Here is a 27,537-nt window from a genome sequence, read left to right as displayed (position 1 = left end):
CGGGCAGACGGTGAGAGAGAGGAGGAGAAAATCTGGATCAGGCTGAAAAAGGCCTCAAGTTCACTTTAGGGAATACAGTAACTAGGACAGGCAAAACTTAAATTCCAAAAAATGAGACCCAAAAATAACCCAAAGGAGAAGAAACCACACGAGCCCTGGAGCTATGCTAGATGGTCAGTCAAAACAGAGCTGGCTCTCGCTATCTGAAGAGCCATCCGCTCTTTAGGATTCATAATCTACCTGAGGATGAGTGCAAAAGGGGACTGAAATCTTAATGACAATCTATGCAAATTCAGCTATGAGGGAAACGTGATAAACAAGGACAGTCCTGGTGCGAATTATGTCTCCTAAAGGAGACAGATTCATCCATATGTATGTTAGGGTGGAGCGATACCATGCACTGCATCAATCACAAGATTGGAGAGTGCAGGGAGAGCTTCCTCAAAGTTGGGGTCCTTGTGCACTGGGAAGCCTTTTTGTCTGCAAACCTGCAATACAGAGTAAGAGCTGGTCATTAATTCAACAATTCCCTTATATCGTTTATTTCTTAAGAACCCTATTTAAGCACAAGAAATATTGTGACTCATTAAGTGGGATGAACCAGTGCCATTATGTTATAATATTAAACTGACCACCATGGCTGATATAAAGCAGGCCTGTGGTGGTCATCCACACTAAACCCAGTGCTTTGCCTATCTCTAGCATGTGCTCGACGGTGCTCTATTATGCAATCTCTAACCCAGTGATCTCACATCTACACATTCCTTCACACACAAAGCACCCCAGAAAGTAACTAACTTTGTATTCTCTACCAAATGTGGGATGAAAGTAGAGCAGCTGACAGACTGACAGCTGTTGGACGAGTGCAGATAGACTACATTATGCTCCATGACAAAAATAACATGAAGATATGAAGCCGTGAAGCCACTGTGTATGTGTGCAGCTGTCTCGATTATAGCAAAAACCCTTCAGAACCACACAAACGTGCAGTACGCATACAGTATGAACAGCCCAGTCTAATTTAATTCAGTGTTTACTGATCGTGCTTTGGTATCTACTTGTGCAGAAAATAAATAAACAACAGCCTGGTGTTTGAGTGTAATATGGTGTATGCCTTTGATTTGTATACCCTCCAGAGAGGATATGGTTGTTTTAAAATGAACTGCATGAAGAGGAGCTCAGTGAGCAGAATAGGAAGCCTTCTCTAGGTTGGTTTAGTGCTTGGTTGGCCTTTTACTCCAAACATAAATTCAAAATTTCACATCACTATGCAAGGAGGTTTATGTTAAAGTCACTTCAGATCTAATGTAAAATGCCTTTAGCTTTGCCCAAATTAATTAACTCAGTATTTATGATGAGGAGCAGCTCTAACACAAGGCCAAACATAAATGTGGCTAATTCACTGCTACTGAACTGCTGTAGACAAAATCTTTTAAATTCTAATTTTATAGAACTTACAATTAGTTCTGGTTGCAGGTTTATGCTTATGAACAATACCTGACTATGTGCACGCTAATGTGTAAAGTATACACAAAGTATTGGACTAAGCTACTGACACCCACCTTTAGGAAAAAAGTGCTGACATAGCTGGTCAAGTTCAGATGATAACAATCATAACAAGTTGTCAGAAGGACATCCTGTCTGACAAGCAAAATTCGATACAGAAAAAACCATAACCTATTGTCAGACTCAGACAAATTCTGTGAAAAGCGGCTGCTGCTGCTGCTGTGTGTGTGTGTGTGTGTGTGATATTTGACTTTCTCTCAGTCAGCTGTAAGACATGTTGCCTTCAAACCATGTTGCAAATCTACAAGTTGAGGAAATATGAACACTCGCAGGACTAGCTTATATATCTTTTTTAGGAATAATCTTTCTAAATTATGATGGGAAAATAATACTTTAGACAGCTTTTCTTGTAACTTATGTTTACTATGAACAAATGTGCTGTCATTGTAAAAGAATGCTCTTTAGTTTAAAGAAGTCAGGAAACTACTTGCAAAAGTTTATTGCTCTTTAGGTCGGGAAGTCAGGACATAGGCAACTGCTGATAAGAAAACACACATGGTGACTCGATGATGAGCCGAACCCCCACGACTGGAGGGGACAAATGCTTGCTTGGCAGAACAAAGAGCAATAACCCTGCAATGAATAGTATGAGTAGCTCTCACAGAGATTTCTCCTCTGAGTATGTTGTCAAAGACTTCTTGAGTGTTGATGTAGTGCTTCTTCTTGCAAGAATAATTAAAAGACGCCTTGATAATTTTCAAAAGTCTAAGTATTCCTTTGTCTCATCTTGTTAATTTTTCTAACAATTACAACACACATTTCATGATACAGATAATTTCACTATAAATTATTCCGGGTGAGTTCCGGTAGATCAGTTGTGGATTTAAGGGTTAATTTTATGTTGGTGTGGCCGTTAAAAGGGATCTGGCTACCTGTTCTTGTTCCTCTCAGCCTCTGCACTTGTCAATAAAATCACAAATGCACCTGTGGCTGCAATAAGAGGTGGTCTGAGCAGGTATTATTGTTGTTGCTATTTTGGGTCAAAACAAGAACCAATATTGCGCCATGCTGGCTAATCAGCATTGACACGGCCTCAGTTGCGCCTCTCCTCCCACCTCAGCATAAGCATATTCATTCATGGCAGGAAAATACCAAACACACAAATTGTGCAAATAAAGTGCACATGTGCCAGAAGAAACATACATAACAGCTGCAATTGAGGTGATGCAGAAATTGCACTGGCAGGAAAACAGTCCTACATGTTTTACTAGGATTTGGCAGTAAAGATCGTGAAACAGGGACCACCATTACTAAGCTCATATAAAACCATAACTGTAACTGCTGTTGGCTAAAGACTGTAGTATACAAATTGTTATAGGAAACCATCAATGAAAACCTGTGATGCAGGTTATATTTTCTTAAAGAAGAGCTGCTCATATTTAAATTGCTTTACTAATTTTAATGCCGGCTCTCTGCAGCCCAAGTACACACTGTGCTGCTCTCTTAAAAAATAAAGTAATAAATAACAGTAAGTATAATAAAGATGCAACAGGCTTGCCCTCTGAGCTTTTGGTTCCCTATGCCTGTACCCAGTAACTCAGCAGAGACAGTTCAGTAATCCAGTAATCAGTAAATCCAATATGGCAGTTTATTTTCCTGCTGCATAAGCCAGAGAGTCAGCGTGGGAAAAGCATCATGGCCAGTTTTTCTGCAGTAGTTTTAAATAATATGGTAACTTGGCAGTGGCACAACAAACCACCATGCAGGTTGTGTCGTGAAATGAACACATTAGCGTAACTACAAACTCCAATCACTAAAGTCATCATGTTTTTGGTAAATCCTAGTGTTCTGACCGTTCTATCACAGCATTGACTGATTTACGCTTTAGATTGATGTTGCACGCTGCTAGCATCCTGTGTCAATGGAAAATACATGAGGTAGCACAGATACTACTTCATGGTTTTTTCACTGCCCCAACAAGTAATGCTAGAAGTGATGTCTTATTGTATAGCAACATGGCTAAGTAGCTACATGCGGCTTTAATACATTATTTAGTTTTCTATGGTGGAACTAGTCCAGCATGCAGACACTGGACTTCATTATACTTAATGCTATTTTCTGCAGAAGACTGATAATAATGTAAACTCTATTTAATAGTGACTAATGAACTATAAGCTTCAACTGAACACTGAGAACAGAAATTAACATAAATTATTGTCTCTGTTAGTCTTGTAGTAGCCATAAACACATAAAATGTTATGAGCATAAACATCAGCTGGCAAATCCACAGCTGTTCATAATGCTACAGCTACAGTATCACTACCCACATGTTTGTCAGGAGCAACACAAAGAATGAACACAAACTTCCCAGCACTCTGAGTACGACTAAGAGCACACACATAATTTACAGCTGTAACCAGTGACGTGGTGAGTGGATGCAATACTGTTTATAAATGTGGCTTAATGTATTTTCTGTATCGTATCATGTACTGTATGTGTGTGTATACAAGTGCAGCAGGTGTAATACTGACTGCATTAAACTTCCCCCTCATGGCTCACAATCATTCTTGCTGTGCTTCTTCCTGTTTTACACATAATAAAATAGGAGTGCTCACACACACACAAAACAAAACCACATACTGGCACAGGCAGACATGCAGGCATGCTTCCCTCTCTCTCTCTCTCTCTCTCTCTCTCTCTCAGACACACACACACACACACACACACACACACAGAGCTTTATTAGCTGATGAGTCATAGCTCTGGGTCTTTTAAACTGGGACAATCCACACACTCAAACACAAAACGCTTGCACAATAGAGCATTATGGACACACTTACATGCACACATCCAAACAGACACACATGTCCACACAGGGTTGACTTGGCAGCACTGAACGTCACAGCCTGGGGACTCTGAAGCTGCTTGGTGTTGATATGTTAGAGCTAATTTTCTTTCACACATCCAAAAACGGAGTGTGCTCGGCGCCACATGCTTCTTCCATGAAATAGGCTGATTCAATTTGTCCTGGGAAAATGTTATCTGCTCTACCTACCACTGGCTGGAGACAAGTTATTGATTGTGCAAATGAGCTACAACTCAATATTAGGAGGTGGACATAATAAATTTCCCCTGTGGCATAAATACAATCCAAATTTTACCTCAGTGATGCTTTTCCTCTAGAGCTGATTTATTAGTAATACTTTGTTGCCACTTTGAATTTATAATGTTTGTCTGTACAAAAAGTAAGATCACAATAAGACAGCTTGGCCAAGGTCTACTTGGCAAAAAAACAACACTCAGACTTAGTTGGTGGAACTTTGGAGTGTGAGCTCTGACTTGTTAATGTTCTTTTTGGTAATAGACCCTTGATGTCTTTTGTCCTATTTAACATTTTATAGTCGATCTGTTATGCAGGGACATGTTAAAAATTTAAAGATACTTCATGTGGTGAAAAACAGAAATAGGCCAAATCCGGCCCAGGGACAATATATTTGAAAAAATATACAAAGAAAAAAAAAACTATCCAGAAAACTCGGTTGCTGATGCCTTTCTGCTCATCAAACCACCAGCAGGAGCAACTAATGGTCCAGGGACCCAGCAATGCACAGATTCACTAAAAACACAGTCTTGTGTCATAATTGAAATCAATATCAGCACAGTGTCGCTGCAGGGAAGGATGCTCAATATCTTTTATCTGGCCTGTGGTTGGCACAAAGATTGAATGGCCTGGTGTGTGTTTGCTAAGAAAAACAGAGGGAGGCTTCCGTGTTAGGGTTAGCCTGTGTCTGAGAGATTAAACCTGAGCGCTGCCAAGACAGCTGGCACAGTGGCTGTAGTTCGTCTTAGCAAGAACCAGGAAAAGAAATGAAATATTTTTATAACAAAACATTTTCTGGGCACTTTGGTTTCATTGTAAGAACATTGTGGTTCCTTCCAAAAGCAATACGTTGAACTGTGAAGTAACAATTTAGGATTTCATATTGGCAAGTACATCTCATGACTCTCAACTGAAAAGCTCAGGGGGAAACTGCCTACTCTATATGCCGTGACTGAATTCAACTGTGCTCACAGTGTAAAAATAACAAAACTATCTGAGTACAACTAACTATGCCAGCAGAGTAAAACTGCTCTACTTTTGAGTGGTGTTGATGAGATCTTTTTGTCTCAATGCCACTTGAAACATAATGCAAAATATCAGAAACAACAAGAACAAACAAACAAAAGCACAGGAAATTACATATTCTATAAAAGTAATCTCTGATAATTATTATTTGTATAACCTGATCACTAAATGCCAAATAGTGCTCTCATATGGAACTGGAATACAGAAGCAATAAGGCAGTAATATGGAAACATGAATAACAGAGTGAATCTCTTACGCCACAAGGCACATTTTCAAATGTATCGACTGTACAACAACTACATTTTTCAGTGGCTTGAAAAATTTGTCATAGTTAATTGTTCATATTTAAGAGCAGCAAAGCTCTGCTTCTCAGAGTCTTCAGAAATTCCTTGATTAAGAATTCAACATAATACAGTATCTGTCCCACCTTTGAATATGGAGTTTGCTTCAAACAACTTTAAAAATAGATACAAAACATCCCTCTGTAATGAATCCAGTTGGGCTTTGGTGTCAAGTGCACATCGCCCCTGTTCTTTTCAGTTTAAGGGAATGCCAACTCTGAGGCTGAATTTAAAATGGGCTGAAAGGGAGTAATTAAGGTCACTGATCTATACAACATGGACTCTCCACATTTAAGGAAGTAAAAATATATGAAGCTCTATACTCTTAAAAAATATTTGTAAGTATTGTGTTCGAATGTCATGTGATGACATTATATAAGGACAAAATCCCCTCTCTATTCCGTTTTAATTGATTCTATTCTGGTCTGTAGAGGGCTCAGGGTCTATCTGAGAATGTCAGAATCCCTCCCACTACTGAGAAAAAAAATGTTTCTTTAACAAAGGTGTTACCTGAGTCATAGCAGGTATGAGACAAATATTCGCAACACTAAATCTGACACATTCTTATTCCCTGTAGCATAATCGCCCACAGACCAAACAGAGGACCACAACTGTAGATACAAAGGACCTACACAAAGCAGGGGAATACTGTATCTGTGTGGCGAAAGACACATCTGCCCATACCAGATTGCTTTAGCACATACAAATCCCCCGAAGTGACAGTGTGAGGTGGTAAGAGCAGCAGACGTGCAAAAGACCTGTGGGTGAGTGTGAATGTGTGGCTGTGCGAATGCTGAACATTTGCTTGTGTTTCTGCTTGTCTTAAGGATACTACATTTTTCTGTATCAGAACTTCATATAGCTGTGCTCTCCTATTCTTATACAGTATGTATGTCACTTGCTAAAGTTTGCTCACACTGCCATCTCTCACCACTACTGACCACCTGCTAGTTCTCTGGCTAGATATCCTAGGATGTACTCTCTCTTTCTGTCTGTCACACACACAAACATGCACAGAACAACATTTACACAATCAGAAGTTGACCCAAAGACCATTGGAAGCATTGCCCAAAGACCAGAAGGAGCATTGCCCAACCAAGGTCAGGCCCCAGGTGGAGAGGAGACTGTTATCTCTGTCCAACCTGGACACACAGTCACATAAATGCAGCCAGAAGGAAACCAATATGGCCAACTGTTTGGCTGGGAATGCAGCGAGGGCAATTAGTTCACTCAGGAAGCACACATCCACTGCCAAGGGAATGATGATGAGGGGAATGTTTGTAGGGTCTGCATTTTGGCTTCACAGCAGAGGCTGATACATTCTTGAAAAATAAAAAGTGAAAGCCACTCTGCTTCTCTTAGCATTCAGAGGAAATAAACTCAACTAAATCCTGAAATGAAGTAAAACATTACAGGGAAAAAAGGATCAGACAACCAAAGAAATTAGAATGAAAAGGATTTTCTTCATGTCACCAGAGAAAATAAATGTCTCATCCACCTTTAGCAGTTCAAGTTCTTGAATAGCGGCTCACAGAAAAGCAAGGTGACACTCTCACGTTGAGTTTAAACTGAGGGCTAATCTAATGGCTGTAAAAATTGCTGTGCTTAACTGGTACACTTAAAGGTGTGTTTAAATTTAAGGCAGGTGGCTCTTGGGTGCCAGGCTGTCACACGGTGCTGCAGAGCAAGTCTTCCTGCTGTCGGTAATCCATATGCTGGTGTTTGAATGAGGCCGATTATCAGATGGGGTGTATCACTGCGACAGTGCAGTAGCTACTGACACATGAAGGTAATGGAAGGAGTATAAGGAAAGTAGTGAAGCAATGCACATGTGTGCCTGTGTGGATGTTGAGGAAGGGGCTTTTCAATTTAAAATCCTTGCTCAGACTGAAAGTACACAGCTGCTGACAGAGCAACAGCTGGATAGGACCTGCACAGTACATGAGCAGTAGAAGCACTGGAGACGTGAGTCGGAGAATGGCTAAGCAAAGCAAAATCCAATGATAACTCCAGAAAACTTGTGGCTTTAAAGTTACACCTCGCTGTATTACAAAGACAGAAGTCTTGTGACTTATATGCAGGTGCAATGTAAGAACATTTGATCCATTAAACATAAAAATAGAAAACAACAACAAACCAGACTTTTTGTAAACCACACGCCAAAGCCCTACTCATGATTAATGGCTCTACAAAGCAATGGGAAGCATTACGGGCACACACAAGAGGCAGTACATCTTCATACTCAGGTGTCTTGATACTATTTTCTGCTAAGGAGAGCAAATGCCATTTTTTTCTGTTAGTTTGCAGAGACAGGTACAAGGCTGAAGTCATGATAAGAAATGTGAACAAGTTCTGGTGAATTTCTTCAGCTACAGAGTAAAATGCCTCCTTCAGTCCAATGGGCTGATCAGGCCTCATTAAGTTATTATGTAAAACACTAACGGGAGCATTCTGTCCTTAAGAATCCCTTTCCAATCACCACGAGATGCCCCGCCTTCCCCTCCTTAATACGACATTCATGATTTATGCCTCCATGCCACAGGGCATATTAACCATGTGGGACAGCGTGCCGTCTTGTATCCACTTTCATCTGTAATAACCCAAGGTAAGACACCATCATATTTCATCGCCTGTGTGAATCTTAGGAGATCTCACTCACTTTTTATCCCTTGCTCCAACTCTTCACCCAAACTCCCCCTACAGTACCTTCATTTCTCTCTCCTCTTTTCTCCTCTCTCTTCATCTCTATCACACTCTGTCTTCCCCTCACTCCAGGGCCTTGACTCATCTGGAGCCTTGCCAGGAATGCAGATCGGATCACTCGCAGATGTACAATAACTTGAGAGGAATAAATATGCCCTAATTGAGAGAAATGATGTAATATTGATCCCAAGGCCTCTGAACCTTTGGCATCGATGGAGCGTTTTGCTGAGCCTGTGACATTTAGAAGGATGGGCTGGTGTGTATGTGCAAGAGTGTGATATTGGGAGAAGCTGTACTGTGTGAGACTTTCTTTTCCTTTGTGAAACTAAAGTGTGTCTTGTGGTTTGATGAGAACTTCCCGGTTCAAAAGACACTAACAGAGCATGAGCTAGAGGATAATGTTTCTTTGCCAGCAGAATATAACACTGAACTGCTGCACTGTGGTGCTTTGGAGATGTGTTGCATTTAAAATGTGTGTGGGAAAATTCTGCGTGTGTGTGTGTGTGTGTGTGTGTGTGTGTGTGTGTGCTGTTTGTACATGTGCCATAATGGCTCTAGTGTGTACGTAGCTTTAACACTCAAGTCTGACTCCTGGCTGCCTTTGGGGGTTAAAGCAGCCTCAAAAGGGTCAATTCTGCTCATATCCAAACCAATTTATGTGGGTTTTAGGTTTAAATGCTTTATACTTTCATTTCAAATATTTTTTGTAGCATTATGTAAATCATGCTCAACATTTGTAATCCTTGTCCAGAGCTATGGATGTAAACTAACCTGTCTGGTACTGTTAAAACTAACTCTGGTGCACTTGCTCACTAAATTATTAGGCCGGTGTAATAGCTGGTGCAGCTTGTTTGTAGTGTCAAACCACACAGTTACATGATGATGTGACAGCAGAAATGACATTTTAGTCTGAATTCAACAAATCATTCTGATCAGTAAACCGGCAGAATGTTGCCAGTAATGTATTCAACTATGCGAGATCATTTATTCCGTGGTCACATGTTTAAGTATCAGCGTGAGTGCAGGGATGTTCCCTCATACGTTAGAAAGTGAAAAGGGGGCCAAGACAACCAAACTATAAGTGTGAAAGCAACCTTCAACCCTCATCATTTGACACTTAAGCCTTAATTTTATCCACAGTTGTTTGCATCTATAAAACCATGTGATTTAAGTTTTAGCTGCCCGATCATCCATGTTGTAATACAGTATGTCAGGCATTTTACATCTCTAGTATTTTTTATTTTCTTCTTATTTTCTTTTAAGCTTAATTTTACTGTAATGTTTTATGCTCTACCTCATATTTAATGTACTGGTATTTAATGATTTAAGAAAAGCACTTTAAATTGGCTTTGTGTTTGAAATGTTAATTTCATTCAATTAAAAGATGTCCGTGGTGAGCTACAAGGGTTTATACAGTATCTTTATGTGTTCAACATTTCCATCCTTTCTCCAGGGCTCTTTATATTTACCTTGAACATGATTATCACACATCTACCTACAGCATCTGTGGCATTGTATGCTGTCGTCCCACTACAGATTGGGCATCTAAGACATCAATATTAATCATTAAATATGGAACATGGTGCCCGAATCAAAGAGAAGATCCCAAACATCACACCATAAATGTCAAATCCATGGCGTTACATAACAAAGTGTGTTATTTGATAATGGGATGATCAACATTCATAGACTGATAAAGTCAAGTAAAGGTTAAATATTTCAAAACATCTGTTGAACTGAGCTTCAGCCAAGATATTTCATTGTGGTGAAAGGTGACATTTTGTCTCCTGTCTTAATACAATTCATCATTTCTTCCTAATGGCACTGTATCTATGGGGGGTGTTAAAAATGCACACGTAGAAGATGTATGACAGAAGAATCTGAGGTTATTAAATTTCTCAGCCTGGATTCTGAGCTTGTGAGGGTTTCAGTGTCAGCTTTAAAAAAAACATGGGAGTCTCATGGCAACCTGACCTGATGTGGCTAACCTTATCATTATACAGGGACTGGAAACTCTTTATCTGATGTGGCTGCAGACTCCCAAGTCAATTCAGGATAATAATTGCTTTCTTCTGACTGAGGTACCCTCTGTTCATATCATTAGACAATGAAACTCCTTCTATTGAGTGACTGAAGGCCAAGTTCCAGTTTACACTGTTATTATTCACCAACCAATAAAAGAAGAAACCTTAACTTCTAAGAGGAGTGCATACTGTCAGATTGTTATTGTTAAGGCTGAGTAGAACAAAGGGCTGTTCATAATAAGCCTTTGTGAGAGGAAGCGATAGAGATTTTTCAAACAATGTAATTAAAAGAATGGCTGTTGGTAGTGGTTAAAAATTATATGTTGAATCATCAACATAAATTTGTGAGCAGGTGCACACCACAACAACAAGATAAAAACCATATCAATATAATGAATGTATTTAATTTCAGCCATTATCCATCCTAATTGTGTTCTCATACACCCAAAGAAGAACAATGGTACACTACATGGCCAAAAGTATGCGGACACCCTAACGTTATACACATATTTAACTGCTGAACATTTCATTTTAAAACCTTTGGAATTAATATTCTACAAACAGCCTCCACTCTTCTGGGAAGGTTCTCCACAAGATTTTGGAACCTGGCTGTAGGGATTTACTCCCATTATTGTTAATCCTGAGTTAATGAACACAATGATGCACATCAAACCAGCCAAAACCATGTTCAGTATTGTATTTTCATTACTCTCCCATAACACACTCATAAAGCAAAAACATATTTGTAGGTTACCGCTCAGGAACTACAGTTACACAGTGTTTGTGTATCCATGACCTTTGGCCCTTTCCTGTGTTCAGTTTGTTGCATAGCTACTGTCCCTTTGACTGTGAACTACAAATTCACTCATAGTCCCTGAAGGCTGCTGAAAGGCACTGTGGGAAACAAAGCAAATCCCTAACTGAATTTCAAGAGGACAAGGCAGTTTTGGGGGGAAAGTGAATCAATTCGATTACTCTGACACAAAACAACTCTGCATTCAATATCACAACTTGGTGATGCATAAGAGTATTTAAAGGTGAATAGTTTATTAAAGCATTCATGTGTAAGCACAAATGTGAATTTTGGAAGAATTTAGCAAAGAGATTCTGACACCATCACTGCATCAGGGGATGAAGTGCAATATCCCAAGAAAGAAGACAGTTTAAGGGGCCTTCTAACAGCAGCACTTGCTGGGTATTCCCAGAATGAACACCACAGACAGAGTGGTCATAAATCCGATCCAACTCTAAATAAAATGTCAGATAGGTAGGCAAGTGAGGCCGCAAATGACATGCCAGCTCTGCATAGAAAACAGCATGATAACAAATCAAACCTGGCAGCAGTAGCAACAGCAGAATGAGAGCTAAAGAAGCAGGTTTGTGACTAGAAGTTGGTTTGAATCCCCTGTTGAAGTTTGTTCAAGAACACAGAAGTGATAAAAGCTGTTTTTCTGTATATTCACTCAACAGGGAAAATACAAACATGTTCATGGTTTAAAATCGTTACTCTGCTGTCAAAGAAACCAGAAACAGACTTGCTCTTCAGTTAGTGTGCTTGGCTACACAGCAGACAATTATTCTACAGTTGAAGACAGAAGTTTACAAACACTGTAGCCAAATACATTTAAACTCAGTTTTTCACATCTCCTGACATTAAATCCTACGAACGTTCCCTGTCTTGGGTCAGTTAGGATTATTATTTTAAGAATGTGAAATGTCAGAATAATAGTAGAATAAAAAGACTTTTATTCCTTTCATCACTTTCCCAGTGGGTCAGATGTTGACATACACTCAGTATTTGGTAGCACTGCCTTTAAATTGGTTAACTTGGGTCAAACATTCTGGGATGCTTTCCACAAGCTTCTTCCAATAAGTTGCTGGAGTTTCAGCCCGTTCCTCCAGACAGAGTTGGTGGAACTGAGTTCAGGTTTGGAGGCCTCCCTGCTCTCACACACTGTTTCAGTTCTGCCCACCAATTTCCTGTAGGGTTGAAGTCAGGGCTTTGTGATGGCGACACTGTGCGTTTTGGCTTGACTCTACCACACTACCTACGAGCTACGCTAATTCCCACTACACTACACATTTTGGTAGAATGCTACGCTGACAGACACTGTGCGTTTTGGCTTGACTCTACCACACTACCTACGAGCTACGCTAATTCCCACTACACTACATACATATCCAAGTACCGTACCTTCCCATGTTATGTTCTTTTGATACTTTGTGTTCACTTTATTTACCTGCTACCATCCTGTTTTTCCCCCTAGCACCTGGGTCTGCACACTAGAGTCCAACCTCAGTCCTCCCTCACCCTCCTGGTGAGGGGGGCTACCATAACAGGGTCAAACATTCTGGGATGCTTTCCACAAGCTTCTTCCAATAAGTTGCTGGAGTTTCAGCCCGTTCCTCCAGACAGAGTTGGTGGAACTGAGTTCAGGTTTGGAGGCCTCCCTGCTCTCACACACTGTTTCAGTTCTGCCCACCAATTTCCTGTAGGGTTGAAGTCAGGGCTTTGTGATGGCCACTCCAATACCTCTACTTTGTTGTCCTTAAGTCATCTGCCACAACTTTGGAAGTCTGCTCGGGGTCGTTGTCCATTTGGGCAAGACTCACTTGTGGCCAACTTCCTGGCTGATGTCTTGAGATGTTGCTTCAATAGATCCACATAATCTTCCTTTCTCAACCTTCTGACTTTAACTGTACATCTGCACAAGAGAGTCAAAGCAGTGTGCACTGAGTGTCACACTGAATTACAGACCCAAACTGCATCTGGTCTGTCCCACAGAGAAAGACATGCCCAGAAGAGCATTTACACAACATGTTTAATCCTGCATTCTAAATTTAATCAACTATGACTGAGGAACCACATCCAGTAGGAGAAGAAAAGGGAGTGGGCTACAGGCAAAAAGTGTGTGCTGATTAATTGAGGCCTCACATTACAGATCCCTGTTCTCTCTGTTCATCCCTTGAGTTCCATGGCACGAGTTTGAAAAACATCTCTCCACGTTTGCCTTGCCCCACTCCTCTCACTTTCTCCCTCTCCCCTGCCTAATTGACTGTCAGCAGAAGTAATTTATCCTTCTATACTTCATGGAAGAATGAATATTAAAATTCCTCCAAAACTGCCACAGCCCTGAAAACATATGTGGCGTTTGACTGAGCTCTCGGCAGATGACATGAGCGTGCTACTCCAACATTGAGAGGAAGAGATAGAGTCTTGTACAGGCAAAGAATCAAATTGGTTCATATATTCTGTACACAGAGTTGCTGACTCTGTGTAGAATATCAATGGGTGCAAAGGTGGAGGGAGAAACAGAAAAAACAGTTCTTCCTACTCCTCAACCCAAGAAAATCAAGATGCAAATTCAATATGATAAAATCAGCTAAGGGGATGAAAGCTTAAAACACTAATTATCTGAAAGAGCATAAGACGTACACTCAGATGATCAATAAAAGCGACATGTCCTTTCTTTGCCTGTTCTCACATCTATCAGATAATGGATATTGAGAATCATCATCATCCTCAATAAAACACTTAATCAAATGAAAAATGTCAGAGAGGCTTTAACCCATCATCAGCTTAAAGCTACAATGATTATCTATTTTCTGATTGCTACCTTTTACCTCTATGAGCTAGTTGTGTTCATCGCCCATGACAAATTTACTTCAAAGGAAGCTTCCATCATGACCCATTTTCCCTTCCGCCAACAGCTGTGCTTTTGCCCAATAAAGCACAAAGCTGGAATTTTCCCATGAGCCATTGTGCATCAAAGCTGGTAAGGCAAACAAACGACTACCATTCTGATGAAGCCACATGAGGCAGAATTGGAGGCAATTATTTGAAGCAAAACAAACATCATATATTTGAAGCTAATGTGAAAGGAGATTATGTAGGTTTTCTCAGAAATACCACTTCAATTTATTACTGACTCATTACAGCTGAACAAACACAAGCTGCATCCATGTAGCACAAGATTGCTAAAATAGCTATGATGAGTGTAAACACAATGAAAAGGTTAGGAGGAACACAAGCAGTGGGCATTGCTTTCATATCCACTGAATCGCTTTCTTTTTCATACCCTGATGTTTCTCATTAAAAGTCAAACAACAGGCAAACACAGAAGAAATGCTGAGTCAGCATTAACAGCAAACCGCATAAGAAACAATTAAATTGGGAACACACCACTAAAGAGGAAAGTTTCCTCCTTAAATATGATAAAATAATGTATAAAAACTGGGCAGAATAGAGAAACAGAGCAAAAAGGCCCAGTTTTCTCCATAGCTGTGGAAAATAAAGGATTTAAACTGTCAGGTTTGCCCAGCTCCACCTTCCTCTCTTCTTTTTCCTCACACTAGCCTAGCCCTTGCACTGATTACACTATTCAACACACCTGCCCCGCTTCCCTGATTACTCACCAGCTGCACCTCATTAGTCTCCTCCATACTTATACACTGTTCACCAGTCACTCCCCTGCCAGGTCTTTCTCTGTCTTCAGGCCAGTGGTTGTTATGTTGTTTTATCAAGTTTATGCTAAGATTGTCTTTGTTCTCTCTAATCCTTGTTAGCACCCTAGTCGTTATCCTGCCCTGCCGTCTCTAGTGTCTTCTTCCTCTTCGGACCTCTCCTCTGGACCCCCCTGGATTTAATCTACACCACCAGCCACCGCCTCCCAGGTCGATGCACAGTCTCCCTTACCCAGTTTATCCCTGCTCTTCTGTCTACAGCCATCATCACCTCCACCTCGACCAGCCCAGGAGTGACCTCTGCGTCCGCAGCCCGGTACATCATCATCCACCATACCACTGACTGTTTTTCTGCTGCTGCTGATCGACACCCGGTCATCTACCTCATTACTCCTCCTGTATATATGTCACTACCTTCACTGTAAATAAACCTCACTGCTTGCACCACCTGGGTCCGCTTTTTATCTGCTTGCTCACTCTGTGTTCGAGCGCACCCTAACATAAACATACTGTATATGGACCCACCAAGCCAACCATGGAGCCACCAAGAACCCTCCGCCCAAGTAACATGGTATTCAGAACTGATGAAGCCTCTTGGATGAAAGGTGAAATGTCTTCGACCTAGAAAAGTTTTTTTTTCAGCATACTGCACATGGACAACAAGGAACACCGACACATAGCTCGAAACAAAGCCACAGTAAAAGTGGAACAAGACCTCCTTCTGAAAAATTGACTTTGATCAACTAATCTGGAAATCTGTAGCAATGCCATTGTAAGAAGCAAGCGAATGTCACAAGCATGACAACAAACACTCCATCAGCAATGTAGAAACTGAAACATGTTTCCTTACCTATTGCCATCTCTATGATGCTCATTTGGCTCTCTGAAGGGAAAAGGATTTTTGGTGGCTTGTCTGTCAGGGGAGCTGTGCAAAGACAAAGACAAAGAAAGAAAGAGGACATTACATTCCACATCTTTCTCCCTCATGGACAGTGGGAGTATGAATTATTCATTAAAGACAACCAAAAATGTGGACAGAGGAAAAAAAAGGAATGAATTACTAAGATTTATCCATTCACAGCTTTAAACATCAGCACACATACAGTACCTTCAAAGCAGCAGCATCTTCAATACTGATGCTGTTTGTGCCTTATATAAATGAGTGTGTAAGTGATGACAGGGCTGTGACAGTGACAACAGCACAAACTGTGCTGTATATATTGTAGCTGTGTAACTAGTCAACCATTTTGCCTCCTGAGATCCAAAACATTCACAACTGCATTTGGGCACTGGGCATGGGAAGGTTAGGAGCTGTTATAGGAGCCTTTCAGTGTAGCTACTGCAATATGAAATGGCATAAATGTTTAGTGTCTATTAGCATAGTAATAAAAAAATTGAAGTAAATGTAAAACAGAACCCTCCGCCCAAGTAACATGGTATTCATTGTCAAAATGTCAGCCACAAGCAAGTGGCTGATTTAAAAGTGTATCACAGTTAAATTAGAACGTCATCCCAACTCCCTTCGAAATACACCAACTCCAATTAGACAGCTGCTGAGTAACAAAAGACGTGCACTTAGAGGCTCCTCATTATAATGATTCCCTAATTGGTTCTCATCTTCAAAGTAGCATCAGAGAGGTTTTCTATCTCTGCTTGCTTGGAAATACTCGGAGGGACGAGGCTTGTTTCAGTACAAATGACTTGTGGTTTGACTGGATCGCCGTGCTGAACCTGAAAAAAACGAGCTAAGCTTTGTGAGAGGAGAGACAGAAGAAGAAAGGATTTCCAGGTTTATGCTGAACTGGATCCTCCATACTTCAGTTTTCTGGTGATATACAGTAACTCACCACAGCAATCAACTTTCTTCCTTTTAAACAAAAACCAAAAAAAAACAAAAGCCTAGTTATCTTAAATGCTGCAGATTAAGGGAGCATGCTTCAGTTTTTATGAACTGATCTTTTCCTAATCTATTATCTACTGTATATGTTTAATTTGATTATTCAAATCTCCATTTGGCTTCTAGGATGGTGCAACACATGGCCAACGAGAGGGTTTTTTTTATTCAAAATCCATGAAGTGTATTTTTTCACTTCTGACCTGAATATGAATGCTGTATGTGTGATCCTGTCTTGACCAAGGCCAGTTAATACATTGTTTAAAACTCCACAATTTTGTTTCAACTAAATTGGCCTAAATCCTGAAGTGGACTCCAACATCGGCACCATCATCAAGGAGGCACAGCAGAGGATGTACTTCCTGTGCCAGCTCAGGAAGTTCGACCTGCCCCAGCAGCTGCTGATACAGTTCCACATCATCAAGTCTGTTCTCTACTCATCCATCACTGTCTAGTTTGGCTCAGCAACCAAACAGGACAGGAACAGACTCCAGTGGACAGTCAAGACTGCAGAAAAGTTCATCGGTGTCATCTTGTCAGGTAAACCTAAATATATGCAATCTCATGCATTGAAGAAGCAAAATAATTTGATTGGCTCAATTTATGTTTAATCACTTAGAGACAGAGACCATTTTAAAAGCAAAATCTCACAGCAACCCCGCTAGACGTCTACAGACATGTCTGATGAGCAAATCAACTCAAAATGTCAAACACTACAGGTGAGATTTTTTTAAATGTAGGGGCTACACACAGTGCAGACATCTTGCAGTTCCTTCTGTTGGTACCAACTCGTTTTGGATGTGCAACCTTTTTCAAAGGCACTGCGTTGTATTCAACCAAAGATATGTCTGTCCACCACTGGTGTCTGCTCACTTGTGCTAATTAAAAAACATCCTCCACAGTTCAGATGTCCAGTCAACTAACAGACTAAAATATAACATGGTCTTTCATAAAAGATGAAGCAGTTTGTGGATAGGAGTGGGCTGAAAGCAAACAAAGAAACACAACAACCCTATGTGAGCTCATTAATTAGAAATTCAAAAGAAAACCACAGAAAATGATGCTGTTCGCTGTGCCTGGTGTGTTTCACTGCCGTGTAAAGAAATCTCATTACCTTAATTACTATTTTCTTTATGAAATATGCTTACATTATTGCTTCATCATGACATGAAAAGAAAAGTTTTTCCCACTCTATTGTTTTACACAACACAATGGAGAGTTTGAAGACAGAAAATGGTGCACAGGAACTGATGTGGCTGCTATGTATTTATAGTAACATGAAACAAGGACTCAAGTGGGGATACAAACATGAAACACGGAGCCCCAGCTCATTGCTTATGCTGTTAAACTGATCTATGCATTGTACGTTTAATAATAAAATAAGCAGAGCACATAAAATGTATTTATTCTGATACTGAAATCTATAAAACAGCTAAATTAGGACAATTATCCAAATTTGCCTGAGATATTATATATAGTATTATATGAACATTTTTAATGATAAGTGAGACAAGTGAATTACTTCTTCAATTTAATGGCTGTGTGTTATGTATTATATAGAAACACTACTAGGAACTGCCACTAATACTGTAGCACCTGAAGGCAGGAACACAGAACCCCCCCAGCTTCCTGCTAACTCTGAGTGCTAATGTGCCATACATGAAATCTCCATGTTTGTCCATATAGATATATGCTGAGAAGATGAATGTTTCTCGATTTCAAATTATATTGACTATGATCGATTCATACTTTTTGTAGGCACTGTGCATCATCTCAGGGTTCTTGACAAAGTGGGAAGGTGGAGTAACAGTTCCCTGTTTTAAAAAAAAACCATTCCTTGAAAGGTATCTAGAACATATTCAAATGTGAATTCTCATTTTGACTTGCAGGTTGCACTGAAGGAGATCAAGATGAAATCCCAAACCTGTAAGGTGAGTAACGTTCTGGTGTATTTTGTAATATACTCTGAGAAATTAGCTCGATTTCTGGCAAGTGTGGCATCATTTTAAAGCTAAAGGTAACAAAGTCAGAGAATGATGATTAACCTGACATGAAACTCTGCCCTTCATCCAAATCATAGGCACGCTGCTGATTTGCTGTTCGCCAGTGGGATCTAACCATTCTGGAAGGCATGCAAACACACACATCCACACAAAGACACATTAGTGAAGCTGGCTCATCTTCAACTACAAAACCATAATTCTGTGGTTATTATGAGTGGGAGTGGGCAGGCTTCTTTGCTGAGGGGCTAGAAACGCATCCAGTCTGACCTGCTTCCCAACACACAAACAGTATAAGCACATTACACATACTTAGACAAAACGCACACAGATTTCTGCACGCATAAACACTGACAACGTGATGTTGATATGAGCAGGAGAGAAAATCTTTAACACACAGGCTCTATGATCTGCTCTCACCATGATCACCTGATGATGGATGAAGGGATGGAGTAATGAATCTGCCATTAACTCTACCATTACCTCCTCTCACCCTGCCCCATCTGTCTGTTGATCACTGTACGTCTTTGTTGACCTGTCTGTCTGTTTCTGTCACTCTCAGGGGTGACAGAGGGAAGATGAAAAAGGAGGGAGAGGAGGAGGGAAGGAGAGGGTCGTGGTCCTCTGTTCACACCTCATTAAAGAACACTTCTGCAGACACAGATTAAGAAAAGTAATGTGTGTCTGTCTGTGAGGGTGAGATTGTTAAAGGAACGATGCATCGTGAACTCCATGGGAGAAAATAAATGATAGCAGTTTTAGAGCAACTTAAGAGTTAAAGCTTGCCAGTCATACACACGATTAAAAAAAGAATGTCAAACTGAAGATTGTCTTTCTTAAACATCAGTCGAATGAAGTGATGACATTAATAAAATGCTAATGTCTCAATTCATTAAACGAACAAACAAACAAAAACATTCCAGACTAGAACCTTGCCTTGATATTTTAAAATTCAACTGTGCACTCACCTGATCTCTGCTCTGCTACACTATTTCTCACGTGTATACACAGTTCACTCCTTTGTACTTCAGTCTCCGATTGGGATTTGTGGAAAATAACCAAAAAGTAGAAAATCACAGGCATCGTCTTTAAAGTGATCAGCCCAAAAAGCACGCTGGGTGTTAAAATGTTTATGCCTATATGAGAAACAAAGTAAGGCCTTTAAATGTGTCTTTTTTTTCACAGACAGACTTTGAAACCACCCCAGCCGAGACCCGATATATTAGCAGAGATATCTTTATGGTGGTGATGGTTCTCCACTGATCCATGGGCCAGCTCTGCTGCTGCGTGCAGGCACGTGGTGTCTCGGCGGACACAGCTCCCGCAGGCCCTAATCCTTATCTCAGGGACCTGGACCATGCCATGCCTCCCTCCCCCTCTCTGCCACCCTCCTACACAAAGAACAATAAAACTCTGAACCATATCGTATGCTAATACTAGGAAAGCGTACACTTCCACCCCTCCCCCTCTGACCACAGACTGCCCTGTCAGTGATTTGAGTAAGAGCGATATCTGTTCCTGACTTTCTCTGAAATTCTTGTACTGTCTTGTTTTTGGGTACTCTCGATTTGTTTTTTTAGGAGCGCCGCACGGAGTGGCAGCGAGTTCCAGTAGCTCTGTCCTCTTTTGTTTTTTGTTTTTTTTCTCTTTCCATGCTTTCTGAATTTGTCTATCAGGATCGGTGTGTGGTATCTGTTCTTATGGTGTCTTGTTGCTTGCTCTCTGTTGTTTTTGTCCCTTACTGCTGCTGGAACACTGGAATGTCCCCACTGTGGGATCAATAAAGTTCTACCCTACCCCTACCCTTTATTGGTGCAAGACTCGAGAACGTCAGTGATTTGGATATGTTGGCAAGAATGTCCTCAAACTGGACTGAAGCTGAAGGGAGCTCCTCAGCAGGATAGAACTGTGTCAGCAGCTGTCAGGGACTGTTCATGTTTTGGAAAAACTCCTCAGGGAAGAGAGAATAAATCAATCGCGATTCCAGGTAACCAATACACTGCAGTCATGAAGTCACTTTGTCAAATACAATTTTTGCTGCTAACTAATACAACCCATCTTGACAATCAAGAGGAGATTAAATGAGTATAAAAACACTATATGGGATTAATATTTAAGACAAAATTGAAATACTAGTAGTTATTTCCATACTACTACACTTTGTACTTACTGTACTGTTTTTGGAAGTATATTGTATTTATGAAAGGCATTAATCACTTACAAAGTTTTATTGTGCACGTTTTCCCCCATGGCCTAATAAATAGATCAGTAGACTTGAAAATGCCATTGTAAATTCTTAATGTGACCTCAGCTGAAGGAAAAGTGCTTTCATTACTACACAACAGAATGAGTTCAATTTTCCTTCAGCATTTATAAACAGCACTGAGAGCAAAAAATGTGCAGGTCAGTCAGATATACAAACTAGTTTAGTGTTCATGAGGGCAATAATGCTGCTGTCGCCTGCGATGGCGCCGTGTGGAGTCGAATTTTATAGTTCTAGCAAGATAACTGTTATTTTAACAGGAGGACTTGATGGCTGTTGCCCTGCAACATCAGCCTGAGGACAGCAGGTGAAACGGAGCAGAGTCAGAATGACTGCAATCTCTGATAAAATTGATAGTGTTTAACCACAACAAGAGGAAAATGGGAACTACGAAGTCTATGTATTAGAGACCTGGATTTAGATTTCTTTAGAAGCCCTATTATTTAGCAAATTCACGTTTCTTTTGAGAAAATCGTTTTCACTGTTCACCCTAACAGCACTGCAAAGTGAGACGACAGGCCTGCGGACTGAACAGGTTGTTGGAGTAAACTGAATCCACTGTCATGTTCCTGGAGCATCCTGTGATGGTGAGCGCTTTGTGACATGGCAGGTTATACTGCTGAAAGTATCCATTTACTGCACCCACAAACACAATTCATAACATTATGGGTATGCTGTGGCCTTCCAATTATACTCTGGTGGTTTTGAGGTGGACCCAGTAAAAAGGCCTCTACAGTGTAGTGGTTGAATACATCATTCCTGAGATATATTGCACCCACTATGTCACAAACCCACAATCACACCACATACATCAAATTCCATTCTTGTCAATGTCAAATGCAGTAGAAATGTAACCAGACCTCAAGTGTGCTTTGTTGAGTTGGAGCCACTTGTTAAGATGGATATTTTTGCTGTGCAAATGATGAATCTTTCATGTGAAAGAAGATAGTGCTTGTTAAAAATGAGCTACAGTAGATGCTCTGGGAGACTCCGTGAGCCGAAATGATGATCTTTGAAAGCAGTGAAAAATATACTATTGGAAAAAATGAACCCTAAGGAAATTACACTGTAAGGATCTCTGAGGATACTTGTTGATAAATGCCAGTATAAGGTGGAAACCCTGCAGAAGGGGAACAAAATAAGGGCATATTTCCTTATTGAAAAAGGTGTTATTTTAGAGGATCCATCAAAACAATGGAAAATGAGAGGGCTCATATTCAGGGGAAATAACATAAATCATGCAACTGCAGACACTGAGAATAACTGGAGTGACTTCACTCTGCAGTGAATGGCTTTGAAAAGGAAAGACACTCCACAGTGGCCATTGAGATTTTTGCTGTAATGAGATGTCTTTTCAGTCTGATGCCTACTTTCTGAACTTTGAGCCAAACATTTGCACTGCTAAACCAAATCTGTTCACACCTGCATCATGTGCGACCAATCGTGCATGGATGAGAAAGAGTTGCTTGTTCATTAGAGAGGCTTGTACTCATTACTCACCTGTTTCCTCAGCAGGGGCCACCTGCCTTGGAAACATGTTTTTCACTCAACAGTAAGGAGAGAGGAGGTGGGAGCTGGGAGGGACGGTGATATGTTTCAAGCCGCCTGGCCTAAAATATCCCAGAGGGAAAGAGTTGTGGATGAGTCAGAGAGGAAAGAGACGGTGTTGCAAAAAATCTTAGGGTGGTTTTTGAAAAAAAAAAAAAATGCAGCAAATGCATTACATGGACTTTGTACTGGGGAGCTGGCAGGGTAAAGCCCGCTGATTGTCCAGGCCGACTGACTCTGACATTTGCTTTCTCACATACAGAACCTGTGGGTAATATCTAGATAATTTCAGGGTTCCAATGCATGTCTGAAAATGGCTTTAGCGAAGAGGGCTGAAGGAGGGCAGTGTTAACATGTTCATGGGTCTTGCTGACAGTTATCCTGTATAACCTACTAGGTTTGTATCTCAGTAATTATTTAAAGTAAGGTGAAAAAAAGGTTTAAAATTAAAATAAGCGACCAGTACATGGAATAATAGAAGAATCATATAGAATCAGAAAAAAGATTTTGTGCTGGAACTTCTGTAATTGAAATTCAATAATATAGTATAATGATAGATGGTCAGATGCTGCTTTGACTCTTTATATATACTGCATTGAAACACGCTTTCATTTTACTCAGTGTTTTCTGATCCTATAAAGGTGAAAGCATTTTTCATTTTTCAAGCAGTTGCACGAATCGTTGCATAGCAACAGATGTGTGCTTAGTTGAGTGCTGTCTTTTATAGCATCAGAAATAATTGTGAGAACGTGAATTTAGACACAGGCATAAATGCCAGATGACAACGAGGCAGCAGACGAGACGTCGTACTCAAACATTCTTTAAGATTAATGCTCTTTAACTTTTTCACAAGAAAGAGATAGTCCCTTACTGGTAAGACCAAGGTCCACACACAACACTGTGTCAGTTTTTACCTTAAAGTGAACAAGAGTTAAAGGTGATTATTACCACAGTGGCATGATTTCCCTTCTCTAAAAATGAACAAACAAAAACAAAACAAAAAAACCCCCCAGCTGGTTCACCTTTAGAGATTCTCTGGTGTGAAGATAGACTGGCGCTGTCCCCTTGCTCAGGAGCACTAAACTGTGTTAATGTGTGCACTTCCTACTACACACATTAACATTCTGGAAAGCTTTTGTCCTCTGCAAGACAACATGGAAGTGATATAACAGAAAAGTCATGAAGGGGTTGGTGTACAGAATACTCAGCTTGACAGTTTATAGCGAAGCTTTACTGTACACAAAGTCAAAGAATGAAATAATAAAGTTAAAGGACAAAAGCAGATCTCTCTCCAATTTTCATTGAGCATGAATATGCTTAAGAACCTAACACAGATGGTGGCAATTTCTATGAGGCAGAGTCGAGGAAAAGTGTTCTAGTGATTCATACACTATCATCCATATACTGCGCTCTCAGCAAGCACTGCCTGACTTTTGTCTTAGCTTTAAATTTAACTACTTGACAAGCAATACTGTACTTTCCTGTAATTAAAAAGTGAATTAATCTTGAATTCTGGCTGGCATAAATTCCCCAATTTTTTCCAAGCCTGCTTTCCGGTTTCCTTTTATAAATATATTCAGAGCAATCAATTGGGGTATTACTATGTACATATCACTGTGGGACTCAGCTTGGCAGGTTGCCTTTGGCAGTGCTACAGTTCCCGCTTTGCTCATGTTGTCCTCCAAAATGTTCTAGGGATGGTGGGACTGACATGTGTGGGAGTGTTTGAATATGACGTGGTTTAGCTAGAATTTGCTTTAAAAATATTTGAGAAAAAAATGGAATAAAAGAATTAGACAAAAAATAGACCACCAGTGCCTGCCTGGGCATGGACACACCCAAGTAGGAGAGAACAGGAGAGAGAAGAAACACCACTGGTGTGACAAGCTCTGCTTCCAGAAACATTTGAAATAAAGTGAAAGAAAGGTTGCATTTCCACAGATGTGTAAACCAAGGCTGTGTGCTGTAATTAATCATGGTGACGTTAATTACACTTTGTTTTTGCCACAATGAGGACTTAAAAAGAGAAAAAGAAAATGAAGCATCCAAATGACACTCTGCAGGCCTTGCACTAGCTATATTAAGATTTCATTGCTGTGGATATTAAAAATGGCAATTCTCTCATTCAGCTTCCTTAGCATAGCGAATTATTTCTCCGCTCTGTTTGTAAAAAAATTTGTCTTTTAACGCCATTATTTTCCTATTTTCAATAAGCTGAGGCATGTCTGATACAATCTTTTAATTAAGATTTTATACATTGCTTTCCCCAGCTAAAAAAAAAGATATTTTTTTCTTTTACAGTAAGCCTCCCAAGAACAAATTATAATATCTTTGTTTGGCTTGGCAGACCACTAATCTTGCAGATGTCATCTGCAGTGTGGACTGCTTCTATATTTACTACATGTTACAGAGAGTTCACATTACATAGACAGTATACTGAGGAACAGAGATTGTTTAAAAGGACAGTGCCTTGGAAAATTTGCTTAGTTTTCACAGATGAACTCCAGACTATGTCCAAAGAAACAACTCTGGACTATGTCTGGAGTTGCCCTTTCACATATGTAGCACACAACAGAAGACAGTCTGTGTCAGACACCTTCTCACCTACTGGAAATTCTCCGTTTGGCTTATGCATGGGGCGTGCATCTGGTTAGGGCACGCAGGAGGCAGGACGTGATGCCGTAACGTAGCCAGTTTGTAATTTGGTCATAAACAACAGAGCCTCTTGCCAAACTTTAAATTTGCCTGATGATTCTGGTGCCGACTCTTATCAACAGAAGTTTCTGAATCTTGTCATGTCTCCAGTTAGATATTTTCGTTGTACTGTTATCAGATGTTGTGTTGTTAAATTACACTGCTTTTTATAAAGAAGAAATCAGGAGTAGGGTGGCATTGTCCCCCATGGGAATCTGATGGCCTAATCCTGATTCAGAATATGATATGACTTGTCATTATTAATGCAGGATAACATGTTGTCAAAAGAGAAGGGACCCAAGATGAAAGTTGCACTTACTCCTCAAAAAGCAGTTGTTTTGGAACTTTCACAAGATGATGGGCAATTCAATAAGAAAAACACATTCCAATCATATTCAACACATCAAAAAACAACAAAAAAAGAGACAGTTTCCTGGTTTCGTACTCCTCTCAGCAAAGTTTAGACTTTGATTGCAACAACTCGCTTCAGGGCACATTTAACAGTGATGGTGATGTACAGTAATAGCTACAAGGTGCACATAAGGGTTATTGCTCTGATTGTCTGTAATATACTACAGTATGTAACAGTCTGTGTTTACTCACTCTGAGCAAATACAACCAGAATGAACTTAAACAAACATTCCAGTCAAATAAATTGGGTTGATTAAATTTTGGCATTTGACTTTATTCACTGAGGTTTTATTGCTGGTGCCTGAAATTATTTTAGCCAATGTTTTTGGCACTCAGTGTAGTGCTCAATGCTCAGTGGAATGTGCAGTGAGTATAGCACAAACCCTCTTCATTATTCATCAAAGCTGCCTCCAACATAACTCTGGAAAAATCTGATTAAACCAATGGGCTTAAGTACTCCCATAAACAAGCCTATGATCGTCTTTAATAATACTACACCGAGAAATGAATGTTACTAAGACAAATAAGAAATCCTTGGCCAGGCACACAGGTAAGAGGCTTGCATCTAAGATATGGTATGACATACCCTCAGCAGGTAGTACTAACATCAGGTGCTAGGAACATGCTTGTGCACAGAGCAGTTGTTGGTGACTGGTTAAATGTCTGTGTCTTCACATCTCAAGCATTAGCATTACAAGCACTGTGTGCAAGCCCACAGCTGACTGCATGTGGAGTGCAGCCCCTCCCTCCTCTAAACAGAGACTGACAGGGAGAAAATACAGTGGAAAAATAGAGCAGGACGGGCCGCATCAATCCCGGAGGCTATGCTTGGTGATGGCTAAGGGAAGTACAGGGTAGACCACTCGTTAGGTTCAGACAGGGGAAGCACAGCAATTGAGTCCTCTACATTTCCACGCAATACAAATCCCACTCATTTGGCATTCCAAGCTGCAGAATGGCTCTTCTCCTGCTAAGATAGATGGCCATTACACTGTTTTTCTTTTTAACACTATGCCTTCTGGGCTTCCCTGAGCACGAAGAGCAGTATAAGAATCAAATGTGACAATAATTCACTCAAGTGAGCTTTCATGAAACACTACAGCCTTTACTGCTATCCTTCCTATCTGTTAAAACAGCCCCAGCTCCAGCCTCAAGCCCACTTGTCCCTCTCAACCTCCTGCCCACTACTAAGTGCTCCCTTGTGTGAGTAACCTCCCACACCCCAAACACACAGCTTCAATCAGTCCAAAACACACAGAAACCCTTTTTAAATGAAAACAAAACAGTTGGCATGGAGGTTTCTTAACAATCTATTTATTATTAGCCCTAGTCAGCCGTTCATTGAACTTGCCAACCAAAGTGAATGGTACCTAAACTGGCCAGCCCCCTATTAAAAACTGTGTCTGTTTGATTTGAACTTTTTCTAACCTCCTCCTCAGCTCATTGCCAGTGGCCTGTTTAATTCCTGCTTGGTGCCATTTCTGCACAGTGCTCTCCTATTACCAAGCAATGAATTCCTGCTCCCAGCTCTGCCACGTTCCTCCCATCCCCCTTCCTTCTCCC

General features: G+C 40.4%; 1 protein-coding gene across 11 annotated transcripts in view; it reads right to left on the bottom strand.

Annotated features, from left to right (window-relative positions):
- The window catches only part of LOC109955793 (interleukin-1 receptor accessory protein-like 1), a 263,673-nt gene that overhangs the window by 69,420 nt on the left and 166,716 nt on the right, over positions 1–27,537 (bottom strand). For all 11 annotated transcript variants that reach the window (XM_020592273.1, XM_020592277.1, XM_020592276.1 and 8 more), the window contains one exon: positions 16,015–16,089. In XM_020592273.1, coding sequence (XP_020447929.1) covers positions 16,015–16,089 — 75 coding nt within the window. The remainder of the gene's footprint in view (positions 1–16,014; positions 16,090–27,537) is intronic.

Source organism: Monopterus albus, unplaced genomic scaffold (genome assembly GCF_001952655.1).
Source record: "Monopterus albus unplaced genomic scaffold, M_albus_1.0 scaffold16.1, whole genome shotgun sequence".
NCBI classification, from domain to species: domain Eukaryota; kingdom Metazoa; phylum Chordata; class Actinopteri; order Synbranchiformes; family Synbranchidae; genus Monopterus; species Monopterus albus.
Note: the sequence above shows the minus strand (reverse complement) of the source record. Positions and strands in the feature narration are given on the sequence as shown.